Here is a 16,564-nt window from a genome sequence, read left to right as displayed (position 1 = left end):
CCTCTCTCTCTCTCTCACTGTGTGCCTATCATAAATAAAAAAAAAAAAAAAAAAAAAAAAAAAGAATCCAACTCCTGGTTTCAGCTCAGGTTGTGATCTCATGGTCGTAAGACTGAGCCCATGTTGGGCTCCCCACTCAACGGGGAATTTGCTTAAGATTCTCTGTCTGCCTCTGTCTCTGCTCCCCTCCCTTGCTTGGGGGCTCTTGCTTAAAAAAAAAAAAAAAAAAAAAAAAACACCAACAAATTGATAAAAGATTTGAAAACCTTAAAAAAATAAGAATAGCTTCTGAGGAAAACCAGGTGTACCAGAGACCTTTCTGAACTATCTTTGAAAATTTCTGTGAATCTATAGAGTTTTAAATCTAGTTACCTTCTTAATAATTTAGGAGTAAAGACAGCCAAAATTTTGAGGAGGGAGAACATTGGGGCTTAATAGTTATTTTGTGTCAAGGAAAACGGATCTTCACCTAATGTGAAGGTGAAGCAAATGTAATACAGAGCATTTAGTAAGCCCAAATTCAAAATGTGACTATCATGAAGGGTAAGAATATTTTCTAAATTTAGGTTCCACTTTAGAGGCCTGAGTTTTATTGATGATTCCAGCTTTAACTAAATGAAGCTTTCATTCACCCACTGATAAAATTATGGTATTTGCTTAATCAATCCTATACCTAAACATGTTTCACTCCTTGGAGTGAAAACTATAATCTCAATTCCCTTTCCACAGAAATATGTCAAACAAAACAAAAATGTTGACCAATAACTCTTACCTCTTACTCTGAAAGTTCTTTTTTAAACACTGATCTACTACTGTTTATCAGCATTAACTTCACGGCAACCTCAATCACCTCATCTCTGACCTAGGAATATATTCTTCTCCTTCCTGTTTATAATAGTTCAATAGTACACAACTAATTTCTCATTTTCTTCCTTCAAATTCTGGTTGCCAAAGTTCCAACTTTTGGAGGAAATTCTTCTAAAGAATGTACAGTAAAAATTTAAAAACTAAGGTATTATATTTTAGGCAAGCAAACAGAGGTCCTAAGAAATTTGGCACTCAAAGAGTTCAGAATAGTTGAGACAGGCCCTAATTTTCTAGCTGGACCAGACTTCCCTCCAATAAACAGAAAACAAAAAGAAATCTTTCCTTCCCAGAATTATGTTCTCTTAAGGATTCTACAGTAAAAAAAAAATTTATATGCAATTAACCACATGAAAAATAATCCACATCTATTTCAATGCAAGCAGATGTTTTCAGAAATTACTTCTTCCTTAAATTAGCAACAGGTTAAATCACAAAGGAGAGAAAACTATAAAGCAAACTTATTTTGGTTCACATTTCATCTCTGGAAATTGGCTATGATATCAAAATTTACTCTCAGGACAAATGAAATTAATTCAATAAGCTATACACAGAAAATATTTTTTACAAAGTAAGTGTTTATATCATAAGCTCCCCAAAATTCTGGGTATATATCCAAAATAATTGATAATGGGGTCTCCAAGAAATATTTACATAACCATGTTCATAGCAGCATTATTCACAAGAACCGAGAAGCAGAAACCCAAACACCTATCGACAAATACATAAATAAAACATGGTATGTACATACAATGGAATACTATTCAGCCTTAAAATGAAATCTCACACATGCAACCACATGGATGAACCTTGAGAACATTATGCTAACTACAGTAAGCCAGAAACAAAAACAGAGAGACTGTATGATTCCACCTTCTTTAAGATATCTAGTAGAATGGTGGTTGTCCATGATTGAGGGGAGGGAGAAACAGGAAGTTGTCTAATAGGTCGAGTTTTAGTTTTATAAGATTAAAAAGTTCTGGAGATCTGTTTCACAATATGAACTTAACACTAGTTACTGAATAATATACTTAAAAATGGTTAAGATAGGAGACACCAAAGTGCCACAATCGGTTAAGCCCGCTGACTACTGATTCTGGCTCAGGTCAAGATCTCAGCCTCCTGTTGGGCTTTAGCTCAGCAGGGAGTCTGCTTGAGATATTTTTCTCCCACTCTGCCTTACCCTGGCTCACTCTAAAATAAATAAATCTTTCTAAAAAATGGTTAAGATGGCCCATATTATGTGTTTTTTACCACAATTAAAAAAAATTGTAAAAAAAAAAAAAAAATTTGTAACTGTATATGTACCTAACTTAGAAGGAAAAAGTTTGATAAGAAGCAGTGTAATATTTTCATGGTAGTAAAGGAATGATGCATACAAAGGAAATAACAGTAACTACACTGAGGGAGTAACAGGACAACACCTTGACCTGAGGGAGAATCCAAGTGAACATTACCAATGAAAGCAAATGATGCCTGCAATACCTGAGAACACTTCTTTGCCTATATAACCCAAACCTTTTGTAACTATCACATAAACCTAAATTGAGGAATTAACCCCTATTACATATATTCTATTGCAGCTAAATGCAATACATGATCATTTACTGGATGAAGAAAAAAGCTTTAAAGGGCATCAATCACTAGGGGATCCCTGGGTGGCTCAGCGGTTTAGCACCTGCCTTTGGCCCAGGGCGCGATCCTGGAGTTCCGGGATCGAGCCCCACATCGGGCTCCCTGCATGGAGCCTGCTTCTCCCTCCTCCTGTGTCTCTGCCCCTCTCTCTCTCTAGGTCTATCATAAATAAATAAATCTTAAAAAATAAAATAAAATAAAGGGCATCACTAGAAAAATTGACAAAATAATGAAACACGAGCTGCAAATTAGATAAAAGTACTGTTTCTTGAATTTGAAAACTATTGATCTCAGGACCCCTGGGTGGCTCAGCGGTTGAGCGTCTGCCTTTGGCCCAGAGTGTGATCCTGGAGTCCCAGGATCGAGTCCCACATCAGGCTCCCTGCATGGAGCCTGCTTCTCTCTCTGCCTCTCTCTCTGTGTCTCTCATGAATAAACAAAATTAAAAAAAAAAAAAAAAAAAGAAAGAAAACTATTGATCTTAAGAAATAAATGCACAAGTTTTAGGGTATATGTAACCTACTCTCAAAATACTAAAAAAAAATAAAGAACAATAAGGCAAACATGGCAAAATACTAAAAATCAGTGAATCTAGAGAAAGCTTAAGAGTTCTCTATGTTTGATATTTCAAAATAAAAAGGTTTTAAACATTAGTTGCAAAAAATATAATCTTAAATTTAGCTCACCACAGCTCCACCAAAACATTTAAGCAAAGAAAGTTTATATGAAAGAAAATTTTGGGGCACCTGGCTGGCTCAGTCAGTAGAGCATGCAACTTGATCTCAGGGTCATGAGTTGAAGCCCCACACTGGGTGTGTAGCCTACTTAAAATAAATGATAAATTTTAAAAATTATCCTACTTAAGCAGAAATGTCAGCAAATACCTCTCAAGTACCACTAAGCACAAAATTTATATTCAGGTACAACTATGTTAATTATTCAGATAGTATAAAACTAAGTCCCAGCCCTAGAACCAAACTTCAGTAGTAGGCAAGACCAGAATGTAACACTTCTTGCCAAAAGAAACTTGAGAGGGAAAAGAATCACTGTGGATTAGTGATCAGGCAACCAGCTTTGCAGGAAAAGGACCACACCTAGAAGGGCACAGGTAGAGTTATGGAAAAGCGAAACAGGGAGTGGTAAAGAGTGGTTACACATTTTTGAATGCTGGTAACCAATTTCAGCTGGTTTAAAAAACTGAAATACTGAACAGGTGTAGTAAAAACTAACAAATGACCAGATGCAGCATTAGGAATCGGAAGTCAGCAACCTGATTCCCCTTTCCATGAGACAGGTAAGAATTTAGAGGCTTAAACAAGCAATAAAATAAAGATAATCCATCTGGCAGTAAGAGAAGGCATGCTGAAGAGTGCATATGAGGCAGAGCACTGCTAATGAGGGTGTGTGAGTGTGTTGAATGGTAACACTAGTCTCTTACAACGAGGCCAATGACGGCTTCTGATTATACAGTGATGTGATTGAAAGTGTCTCAATCACTGTTAAAAACAAGCTCAGCGAAAAACAACAAACCAAAAACAAAGAAAACCAAGCTCAGCTATGCTAGTCTAGTCCCATCATCTAATAAATGCAAAGAAAAGCACAAAATTATCTTCCTTTTGCTAACTTTGAAATGCGTCATTCTCAAAGGGGAGCACTTTTCAATGTTTTAAAAGCATAAAGAAAACAGAAACACTGTAAGGACTAAATTTATCCGAGACTAACTTTTTCTTCATGAGAGAGCCCATAACTTCCTCACAAGCCATCTGTCCCAAGGGGTTAGTGGGTAGAAAAGATTGAGAAACATTCTATACCATACTTTATGCAAGGATCTCCTTGTTACCTCGTTACCTAGTAAAATAATAAATGTCATCCATCTTTACTAAAAGGGGAAAATTATACTTCAGGTATTACCTGAAGCTTCTACAAATCACTTCAAGGAATTTTAAAGATCTAGATCATACTGCAATACAACATAACTTCCTCACAAGCCATCTGTCCCAAGGGGTTAGTGGGTAGAAAAGATTGAGAAACATTCTATACCATACTTTATGCAAGGATCTCCTTGTTACCTCGTTACCTAGTAAAATAATAAATGTCATCCATCTTTACTAAAAGGGGAAAATTATACTTCAGGTATTACCTGAAGCTTCTACAAATCACTTCAAGGAATTTTAAAGATCTAGATCATACTGCAATACAACAGGATTTAGGTTGAGTGGCTAGTCAAGTAAACCCATACTAATTAATTCTGCCACTTAGGAACTACTTATTAAAAGTTGTAATAGTTAATACATATAGCACTTACTATGTGCCAGGAACTATTTTAGTACATACTTATTTACATTAACTCATTTAATCACCACAACCCTTTTAAAGTGTTAATACTACCCCGTTTTAGAGAGAGAGTAAGCGACCTTCCCAACATCAAACAGGTAGTAAGCAGTAGAGCCAGCATATGAATCCAAGCAGCCAACCCGAAGCCACTTCTTTGCTGGTACTCCTACACCACCACCACACTAGCACCACCACTACTACGGCTACTGCTACTGCAGCTGCTGTTGCGGCCGCCTCCCTTCATTTCATCAAGTTACTTAACCCCTCTCCTCTGCCTCCACCTCCCCACTAATGAAGTAGAGGAACTCAGGTCTACATGCTGATTTCTCCCATGGAGATAAACAGGCTTCAGAATTCGGAATTTTTCTGGCTTTTCAGATAATAAGCAGCCTATCATCAAGCGTATTACTACTTTAGCAATGAAACAAAAAAACAAGGCTGCCTGGGTGGCTCAGGGGTTGAGCATCTGCCTTTGGCTCAGGGCGGGATCCCAGGGTCCTGCATCAGGCTCCCCGCAGGGAGTCTACTTCTCCCTCTGCCTAGGTCTTTGCCTGTGTCTCTCATGAATAAATAAAAGTTTTTATTTAAAAAAATAAATAATAATTTTAATAAATATAATTTTAAATATAATTTTAATTATTATATTATAATTTTAAATATAATTTTAAATATAATTTTTAATAAATAAAATTTTTTTATTAAAAAATATTTTATTTATTTATTCATGAGAGACACAGAGAGAGGCAGAGACACAGGCAGAGGGAGAAGCAGGCTCCTCAACAGGAGCCCGATGTGGGACTCGATCCTCAGACCGGGATCATGCCCTGAGCCAAAGACAGACGCCCAGACGCTGAGCCACCCAAGTGTCCCGAATAAATAAAAACTTAAAAAAAAAAAAAAAAGGAAATGAAAAAACATTCACACTAAATGGGATATATAATCTCACATAATTTCAGTCAAGTTAGGTTTTCCCACCAAAAAAGTTAAAAGTTTAGTTTTCAGAGCTTTTTGGATATCGGAATTGTAGTTCAGTAACTTCAAAGGATTATCATATAGTTTAATTAAGAATATGCATAAATAGGGGCACCTGGGTGGTTCAGTCTGTTAAGCATCGAGGCTTGGTTTTGGCTCAGGTCATGCTCTCAGGGTCAGGTGATTAAGCCCCACCTCAGCTTAAGAAGTATAGTCAGTTTAAGAATGTCTGTCTCGGGATCCCTGGGTGGCACAGCGGTTTGGCGCCTGCCTTTGGCCCAGGGCGCGATCCTGGAGACCCGGGATCGAATCCCACGTCGGGCTCCCGGTGTATGGAGCCTGCTTCTCCCTCTGCCCGTGTCTCTGCCTCTCTCTCTCTCTCTGTGACTATCATAAAAATTAAAAAAAAAGAATCTCTGCCTCGCCCTCCCCTGCTCATGGGCACTTGTGTGCTCTAAAATAAATTTAAAAAAAAAAAAGAACATGCATAATTGCTCACCTTAGAACCTAGTACACAGTAAGTAAGCACAATATATGGTAACTATTATTAAGGTGCATTCAATTTTATTAACTATAAGTGAATATGAGTGATGTTTTTAATTAAAAACAAAGTATTACAAGAGCAATTTGCAGCAGGGACTACGGATATCAAAATGGGCAAGGAGGTACGGAAGATAACTTTATTAAGATAAAAACAAGGGGATCCCTGGGTGGCGCAGCGGTTTAGCACCTGCCTTTGGCCCAGGGCGTGATCCTAGAGACCTGGGATCGAATCCCACGTCGGGCTCCCGGTGCATGGAGCCTGCTTCTCTCTCTGCCTATGTCTCTGCCTCTCTCTCTCTCTTTGTGACTATCATAATAAAAATTTACAAAAAAAATTAAAAAAAAAAGATAAAAACAAAACACGCATCAACTATGAACCAGGAAATACCTTTCTAAGTAACTGATGGGGAGGGATGCTGCATCAATGTTTTAAAATAACATCTCTCTAACCATAAAAATTTACTCAGTCTTTTAAAAGTCTATCGAATCCTCTTTTATAACAGCATGATTGCTTTTGGAGAGGGTAGGGGGTAAATGCTAATAATTTAGAGTTTAAGCTCCTAATCACATACCTTCAAATAATCCTCTAAAAACTTACCTGGATATCTAGGTTTGGAAATAAAAAGAGACAACTATAGAGAAAACACTTATGCTTCAGTCTTTTTAAAAACACAAATACTAGTAACAACTGTATGGTATTCAAATTATTATTCCTTAATAGTAAATTCTTTTTAAAAATAATCATCCAAGAAAATTGTAAGTGCCATAAAGTGCCAAATATTTTTAAGAGCAGACAAATCTTGACCTCACTTTTGTACATCACAGAGCAATATAGCTGACCTATTCCCAAGAAAATGAACACTGGGTATATAAGGATCTTTTTCACTATTATTAATGTAAATACAAATTCTTGAACAGAATTCCCTTAGTCTAGGCTCTAAGACACCAAAAGGCAGTTTTACATTTTCTAGGTTTCTATTATGAATTCTAAGTACTTTTAATATTTCTCTTGTATTATGTCTAATGGAGTCCACACCATACAGAGGCCTAAATTATTTCTCAACAGACTTTTTCAAAATAACTATTTCTCAATTTCTAGTTTACCAAAAATAGGCTGTTCAAAAACTTACAGTGTTTTAGTCTTTAAATTATTTTCCAATTCAGCCAGCCAGCACTTAAATGCTGATCCTGTGCTCAGGGAGACTCAAATATGATGTTTTCTGATTTCTCTCTCAAGTGGACTCCACTGTTGCCAGGGCCAGGCCAACCAAGGCAAAACATCTCAGAACCATATATGAAGAAAAACCCCACTTCCAAAAATGCCCAAAGTGTTCACTAAATTGAACTGATGAGCTATTCATATTTCAAAAGCAGCTATTGCCTGGTTGAGAGAGTAACAAAGAGTTTATCATTTCTACCTACCAAGATAACTCCTCCTTAAAATCATAAGCTAAATGAGAATGGTAAAAATAGAAGTATATTAGATTTGGAATAAGATTGTTTTCAAATCTTAAAGAACTGCATATTGTTCAAAAAGGGCATCTTTTCCCACTAATATCTTATATTTTAATATAAATATAAAATATATTATAACTTGGGGCAATTTACTTAATCTCTGAGCCTCAGTGTCTTTATCTGTGAAATGGGGATTAGCAGAATTTACATCACTGGATTTCCCAGAGAGTAACTGAAAACAATATAAACAAGGGGGTTGGCCCAGTGCCTAGTTTAAGAGTGAGAAACATATAGTGTTATATAGTGCCATATATGGCAACCTTCCTATATGGTGAGAATATGCAGAAAGTGAAAATTAAATATCAAATACTCAATTATGAGTTTTAAAAGGCTAAAAAACACTATTCTATTGTAAGGTGACTGTATAAAATTGGTCCAAGGGAAAAAGATGAAAGTTATGAACTACTAAATTCCTAGTAGGCAACCAGATTTAAGAAACCTATTTGCAAGTCTAATTACCAGTTCTATAATAAGGATCTGGATCTGCCACCCAAGTGGCCCATCCCCATATGTATTGCTTACTTTGTAATTACATCCCAATCAAAATTAACCAGTAACTTTTAAGATAGGTTTAACAAATTTATGGCCCTATTTTGGCAAAGCTACTCCCTAAAAATTGCTTATCTCCAAATATGGTACAAGAATCACCCTGCATCAGAATCATCTTGGTTAAAACTGCAAATTGGAGTAGAGCTCAGAAATCTTAAGCACATTTGTTTACAGGATCACTGACCAAAGTATTTAGCAAAAACATTCTATATTAAATTCACCCAAAGTGTAACTTAACCTCCACTTACTTTCTTGCAAGATCTGCCACTAGAGCAAGCTCTGTCTTGCTGACAATGTGTGCCTAAATTAATCTGGGAATTTAGGGAGAATAGGGCCAATAAATATCAAGAAATAGGATGCACTTCATAGGCACAAATAAGTACTAAGAACATCTTTCATTTTTTATCAATGTGACATTAACTCCACCATAACAGAGAAGATGAATACATATTGCACAAACCCTTTAATAGTTTCCCAGAGAAAAATGGATCTTAGGAAGCTTAAATATAGTTTTATCAAGAACTTTGCTTTGAAACAGTACACAGTGAAGTATGGTCTGTCTTACACTAAAAGGCTGAAAATTAACCTCATTAGAAACCCCAAGTCCATTAAAACATGCCTGGCATAGTTTATGTTTACAGTATCTAGTTATCCAGTTTATAAAACTTAGTTTTAAAATCTGTTTTTAATACCATGATGTTTGTTACAGGATTTTTACAAACTAAGTTTTTAATGTCCAACAATTCGTTGCAGTGCAACATGCTAGGGAAGAGAGCACTCTTTCAATACAACATATACACTGGTTTAGTAGTGGGTGTCCTAAATGTCTGGATCAGAAAGTGATTGGCATTTGGCTCTGGGCTTACTATGGGAACCCTTTATCAACACCTTAGAATAAAAGCAGAATAATCACCAAAAAAAAATGTGTTTTAAATATGTATAACTCAACACAATTATTCAAGCACACTATGTGAGGACCTAAATTCTCAACCTGGATGCTTAGTATAAGCTACTAATACCACTACTCACTGCTTCACCAGAATGGCTGTATATTTTTCCCACCAAAAGTAGAGCTATTGCACCATACGTTTCATGGTCTCTGTAAAGAAAAAAAATCATTGTCTTGGTTTATATTTCCTTAAAAAACAAGTAACTTTTCTACAAATTATTTTAAGAACTTAGTGAAATCTGAAGTTTTTTTTAAAAGAAATCCCCTCGATTCTCTTTAATTAACAGTACCCCACAGATACACACAAAATGTCAGTATTTATAAAAGGTCAATTCTGAAATATAACTAGCTACAACCTTTAAAAAGTATGTACCAAAAACTTAAAATGACAAGGGTTTTTATGCATAAACATTTACTTCATGACTCCTTAATTCATATCAGATCCAAAAAAAAATGGAATTCAAGAGATTTTTCAGGTATTCAAAGTGGTTTTATAACTACTTTTCAAGATGTAGAGAACAGCAATAAAATAGTTGAAATGATCCCTCTGTGTAGTCAGAAACCCTAAGTCCCAGTAAATACCGTCCCTTCAGGTATGGACTGAGCTGATAAATACCTTTTCAGAAACTAGGGCTGAAGACTTTTACCCTTTGCAGATAATCCTGACTGGTTAAATTTTTCTATATTTGTAATCATTAAAGTTAGATGTGTGCTAAAGGATAGGTCTCAAGTGTGCAAGCAGGTAAGAGGTTTCCGTATCATTTCTACTGACCCAAAACAAGGGACGAGAGGCTTTCTAAAGAGGCCCTCAGAGGGCTGTGGTGGTTGTCCCTTCAGTCTGCTCCTGAAGGAAAAGAACTATTTTTAAAAGTCATGGAAATTCATCTAATGGGATGCAATTGGAAAAAAATCCAAAATGTGGAAAATTCTGCCTAAGTCTATGGCTTAACAAATCAACTTCAAGGGAATAAAATATAATGGCAAGAGAACTACAGATGAAAAACATGAAACTTATCAACCAATTACAAAGTATAAACTTTAGTTGGATCCTAATTTGAACAAAACTTAGATGTTGACTGAGACGTTAATTTTGAAACACTGAAATTTTAACACTGACTCGCTATAGGATGATAGAAAGCAACACTGTTATTATTTTAGTTGCAATAACAGTAGTACATTACGGCTTTAAAATACTTCTTTTCAGAGATCTATACCAAAATTCTTATGATGAAGAAAACATGTTTAGGATTTTCTTCAAAATAATCCAGTGAAGTAGACATAAGATGAAGCAAGTTTGATTAATAGTTGATAAATGTCAGAGCAAGGATAATACATACATGGAGGTTCATTTCCCATAATAAAAACAAAAAAATTACAGTACAACCACTGATTATTCTAAAATAATCATTAAGACAGTTTAGCAACCTGAAGGAATGTGAATTCTATAATGCTAAAGAAGAAACAAATGTATGTTTGTCAAAATTTCAAAAGTTTAAGGTTAGGGAAGAGACCAAACTGTATTTGTGGGTTAGCTGATTACTTTTATCTGCTACTATTAGATTATTGGCTTTACCTATTCCTAATGAATTCAGGAGTAGGCAGGTAATTCAAACTATCTAAGACAGCTGGGTATAAAACAACAGAGGAGGAGCCTAGAATAAACTAAAGAATGCCATAAAAGGGTTTTCAGTTTCAAATAAATCCTATGCTGGGGATCCCTGGGTGGCGCAGCAGTTTGGCACCTGCCTTTGGCCCAGGGTGCGATCCTGGAGACCCGGGATCGAATCCCACATCGGGCTCCCGGTGCATGGAGCCTGCTTCTCCCTCTGCTTATGTCTCTGCCTCTCTCTCTCTCTCTCTCTATCATAAATAAATAAAAAAATAAAAATAAATAAATCCTATGCTACATAAAATTTTTAACCAGATATTCAAGTATCTTCATTTTTAGGGTGACCATGTCATTTGTATAGTAGCCAAAGCAAGCTACTTTGAAGACATGAGGGGGAAGTAACAATCAAACTGGGATGATACAGGAAAACCATACGACCTGGTCATCCTACTCACTCTATACATAAACCAAGTCGTGAAGTTTATTTGCTTGTTTGGGTTTGTGAACTGCCTGAAATCGAATGAACCTCCTAAGAACTAGAGAGACTGGAGCCCAAAGAGGCACGGAGTTTTGCCCAAAGTCATAGTGTTAACTAGAGAGCGTGGCACCAGAAGTTGGACCCCAACTACCTTGACACTCTGTCCAGATCAATCTGCTACTACTTGGTAAGTGGTACTATCACTTTCTATTCTTTTAAATTACATGGGTCCTGTTCCTTTTCTCCATGAAAAGACTCTCCTCAAAAATGTGCTATTCAATCAAATAACTAAAAATAAGGCAAAAAATACTACAATGATAGAAGGTGAAGAATGTTAAATGCTTACAAAAGCAGAGTCTAGAGCAATCCATATATATGACAAGCTGTATATGAGGACTGAACACAGTGAACAACTCTTCCAACTTTAAAAAACATTTCTGTACCATGGATAATGCCAGAATAAAATTATCAAAAAGGCAGTAACTGGCCCTTTTCCTTTTTAAGACTAAAGAAAACAATACACATACATGAAGCACTTAATAGTCTCCCAAATGTTAATTCTTTCCTGAGTACCTCACTGAACAGGCAAGAATCACGACTTCAGAGGCTGCTGTGTGTTCTGCAATACACAGCTAAAGCTAAGGAAATGAGGAAGCTCCAGAGCAGAAGGTCTCATGGCTATTACCTGACTAAAGAATCCATTTGCTCCAATACCCATACCAGTTGTATTATCCTGTACAGCTACTGAAATCAGGATAGGCACTGAAGTTCAGAAATATGCAGTTTATTTAAAAGAAAATTTGTCAGCCCAACTTTCTAACATGAATGTAGAAGTATAGGCTTTAGAATCAGATCAACCTACATTTGAATCCTTACTTTGCCATTTGTAAGCTCAATGACTGGCCAAATTAAATGAACTTCAATTTCCTCCTATATAAATGAAAAATACCAAGAGTTATAAAGACTAGAGCAAGTGGTACAATGCCTGGTACATAATAGGAAGCTCTTGTTATTTTTACCCAAAGATTTCATTAAATGGCCAATTCGAATATGATGCAAACTGTTTTTAAAGCAGCTGATTACTGTAGTCACAATCGTGGTACAATCTAGAGCATCTACTGGATTATCAGTTAACTGCGCATCGAGTATTCAATCAAGGTAAAGCACAGATTACAAAATATATGGGCAGATCTGCTTTTCCGTTATAAAAAAAAAAAAAAAAATACCCGGGCAGCCCGGGTGGCTCAGCGGTTTAGCGCCGCCTGCAGCCCAGGGTGTGATCCTGGAGACCCGGGATCGAGTCCCACATCGGGCTCCTTGCATGGAGCCTGTTTCTCCCTCTGCCTGTGTCTCTGCCTCTCTCTCTCTGTGTATCTCTAATGAATAAATAAATAAAATGTTTAAAAAAAAAAATACCCAACTAGTCATTCATTAGTCCGATAATTCCTTCAAGTGCTAAATCTTAAAGACCCTTTTTCTTCACCAATTCCACAATGTGGTTACCACCCAAATAGAAACTTCCAGAGGCAGGGACCATATCTCGTAATATTCCAAATACTAAGAGGGTGCCTTACACACAGATGTGATCAATAAATAATAGTTGAATGAAAAGGTGACAGGATTTCCTTGACCTTTCACAAAAGATTTTCATGACACAGACCTTTCACCTCCTAACGTTAAAATGCAAAAGGTTCATAATAAAAATAACTCCTTCAACCAAAGAACTGGTGTCTGTAAGAAGCACGGTTGGCAAAGCAGAACAAAAGTCAAAAAATATACTGCCATTTCCTATCAAAGAAAATTTTAAAAAATAAAACACCAACACAATGAGCGCCTCAACAGAGGAAAGAACTATCCGTTTCACTTCCAGGAACAACTTACCTTTTACACCTTCCTTTTGCAGATTTGAAATCCAGATTCTCACACAATCACTGGCCTTCACTTCTGTTTGATTCAATAGCATACACACTACTGAGTCTCTCTCTCCTTCACTATTAAATACATCAGTAGGAAGCACATTGGTCTCATCCTGCTTTCTAACTATGAAAACATAAGTACAAAGGTCCTAATCCAAAATTCTCAAAAAAAAAAAAAAGGAAAGAAAACTAAAAAAAGCTTTTGAGGTTAAACAATGTACAGAAATAATTGTTGGGGTGCCTGGATGGCTCTATTGGTTAACCGAAGGACTTGGTTTCAGCTCAGGATCTCATGGGACATGAGAAGACTCCGAACTCAGTGAAGAGTCTGCTTAAGATTCTCTCCTTTCAATTCTCTCCTCCCCTGCTCATGCTTGCTCTCTAAAATACATAAATAAAAAAAAACCTGGAAGAAAAAAAAAAAAAAAAAAAAAAGAAGTAGGGCACTGGGTAGCTCACTCGGTTAAACATCCACTCTTGGTTTCAGCTCAGGTCCTGATCTCATGGTTTGTGAGATAAACTGGGGAGGTGAGGGGGCTTCCCTGCTATGAAGGAAGGAGTCTCCTTGGATATTCTTCTCTCCCTGTGCCCTTTCACCCACTCGTGATCTCTCCCAAATAAATCTTAAAAAAACAATAATTATAAAGGCTCCCATCTTCTTCCCTGCCCAAGGGCCCTACTTCAATGTGTATTTTTATATTTTTTTATTTTCTCAGGTCTCTCCTGCCCTCTAACTGCCTTCCACAAGTATATTAAATTCCCTCCCTCCCTCCCCGACCGGCCTCCAAATGGGAAAAAGATGGTGTCTTTGATGCTACAGCAAGGAGTTAAAAATAAAACATACTGGGGGTGGGGGGACATACTGGGGGCCCCTGCAGTGGCTGAGTCCTTAATCATCTGCCTTCAGCTCAGGTCATGATCTCAGGGTCTTAGGGGTTGATCCCACCCCAGACCTGCTCAGTGAGGAATCTGCTTGTCCCTCTGCCCCTCTCCCTGCTCAATGCTCTCTCTCACATAAATAAATTTAAAAAAAAAAAAAAAACATATTAAAGTAAGCCATTTCCAAACAGGTGAGATACCCATCAGAGTGTGTGCTGTTGCAGGAAACAGAATGGAGAGCCGTGAATGGGAGTCTCTGCACTTCATATCTGCAAAAGAAGAGAATACAAAGGTTAACTTAACTCTAGACTTAGGATACCTTCTTTACCTGTTTAAAGCAATGCCCATACACATTTCAAATCAACGATGACAATGTGCTAAGCCAAAGGCTTGCGGGTGAATTCCACCTTCTTGCCCTTCGTACGTAAACTGTTACCTACAGTTCAGAAGTCGATTATTTGGGCATTTCGATACCATGCCACCTTGATATTATAAAATGTAAAAACAAAAACAAAACAAAAAAACAAACCCAAAAGCTCTCTCTTCTTTAGGCCTTTCTTAAAACTATCACTTTAATTAGCCAAAGGTGCTTTCCCGCTGCAGTTATCCAAGGGGTAATTAGCTCTCACGGTGAGCGGAGCAGTCAAGACGTTCGCGTCTGACGAATAGTCCCCCCCCCCCCCCTCGCCCGGGCCCGGCCGTAAGGGATGACAGCTAACCTTTCGGGGACCCCGACGCACACGCCCCTTTCTCCAGCCTCGATAAAGGTGAATTTCAGGGGGAAAGCGCCCCCACGAGCAGCGTCCCCCGCCCGGCTCCCGGCACCAGGTCCTCCGCGCAGCTCCTTCCGCGGCCGGCACTGCCCCAGCAGCCCCGGGGGGCGCGCCGAGCCGGGCTGCAGAGGTGCGCGCGGCCGCCGGCCACACACCTGCGCTCTCGGGCGCCCACCGGGGGCGGGGGCGGGGCCGCGCTCGCGACCCCAGGGCTCGGGCGGCCGCAGGCCGGGGCGGGGGGCCGCGGCGGCTCGCTCCCTCCCTGGGGACCAAGCGGGCCCGGGGGCGTGCTGGGGGCGGGCGCGGTACCTTTTGGACAGATCCATGAGGACCCCGGAGAAGAGCTTCTCCCCCAGACGGAACGACACGACGAGCGCGTCCTCGATGATGTGGTCCAGCGTGACCCGCACCTCGGCGCCGGGGATCAGCTGCGACACCGCCGAGTCCACGCGCGCCGGGGCTGCGGGCTGCGGCGGCGGCGGCGGCGGCGGCTGCTCGGGCGCGGGCGCGGGCGCGGGCGGCTGCGCGGGCGGCGCGGCGGGGGCAGGCGGGAGGTCGGCGGGCCCCGGAGGCGCGGCCGCCGCCGGCTCCGCCGCCCGGGCCGGCAGCTTCTCGTCCGCCTCCAGCTCGGGCCCCGCCGCCTCGGGGCTGCGGGCGGGCTCCCCCCGCGGCGGCGGCGGCGGCGGCGGCGGCGGCAGGGGCAGGGGCGGCAGCGGCGGCTCGTCGGCCCGCGGAGAGGGCTGCTGCCCGTCGGCCTCGCCGTCCGGCACAGACGCCTCAGTCGCCGTGACCGGGAGGGGGTCCGTGCCGGCCTCGCTGCCGGGGATCGGCTCCATCTCCGGCTCGGCCTCGCCGGCGCCCCCCTCCCCGGGGGACGCTGCGGTCGCTGCCGCCTCTGCAGCCACGGCCGCCATCTTCTTCCTGGCTTCTCCCTCCTCCAGCTCGGGGCGCAGCGGCCGCGGCAGCGCGGCTCGGTTCCCTGGGCCTTCCCCTCCCTCCCTTGGACACTCTCGTCCCGCCCTTTCCCTGATGCTCGTGATTGGCACCGCGCCATTGGTTCCGGCCTACACCCCTCCCGCCCGTGCGACACCTCATTGGCCAGGCGGGGGCGTCAATCGCCGGGCCGGTCCCGCCCCCCCAGGCGCAGTCGGAACTTCTCATTGGCCGCGCGAGTTGTCAAATGTTGAACCTTGGAGGAGGCGTGAGGGCACGGGGGAAGTCACAAAAGCTGAGCCCCATGCTCATCGCCTCTTTCTATTGGCTGCAAGGCGAAGGAGAGCTTTACGGTTGGCCTGCGCTCTTGCCCATTATCAGTCAGGCTTTCGGAGGTGGGAGAAAGGAGAGAATCACGTGGCGCGCTAGTTCTTTCAAAGGCGACCCGGGGAGAGGGGGCGGGGGGAGGAGCGACAAGGCAAATGCGGGAGGGGAGCAGCTTCCCAAGAATCCCTGCGCCGAGCTCCTTAGAATAAATGTTATTTCTAGGCGCGGACCTGCTGGCGGCCGCGTGTGGGCACGACAAGCCTCCTTGACAAGGCCAACTAAAGTTTG

The 16,564-nt window shown here is 40.5% G+C and overlaps 1 protein-coding gene across 18 annotated transcripts in view; it reads right to left on the bottom strand.

The window, feature by feature from the left end:
• Positions 1 to 16,010, bottom strand: part of PWWP2A (PWWP domain containing 2A) — a 37,505-nt gene extending 21,495 nt beyond the window's left edge. For 2 of the 18 annotated variants that reach the window (XR_003131095.3, XM_025435150.3), the window contains exon 1: positions 15,326 to 16,010. Coding sequence is in view for 6 of the 18 variants with exons in the window: in XM_025435150.3 (XP_025290935.1) it covers positions 15,326 to 15,930 (605 nt within the window). In the remaining 12 variants the exon portion in view is untranslated. Of the gene's footprint in view, positions 1 to 4,913; positions 5,689 to 7,478; positions 7,652 to 8,660; positions 8,724 to 9,441; positions 9,512 to 13,329; positions 14,417 to 14,443; positions 14,513 to 14,571; positions 14,863 to 14,962; positions 15,117 to 15,325 lie in introns of those variants that run through there. The other 16 variants (XM_035715553.2, XM_025435162.3, XM_025435158.3 and 13 more) reach the window with 16 other exon arrangements.
• Between the last annotated feature and the right edge of the window lie 554 nt (positions 16,011 to 16,564).

Source organism: Canis lupus, chromosome 4 (assembly GCF_003254725.2).
Source record: "Canis lupus dingo isolate Sandy chromosome 4, ASM325472v2, whole genome shotgun sequence".
NCBI classification, from domain to species: Eukaryota; Metazoa; Chordata; class Mammalia; order Carnivora; family Canidae; genus Canis; species Canis lupus.
This window is presented reverse-complemented; position numbering and strand designations above follow the sequence as displayed.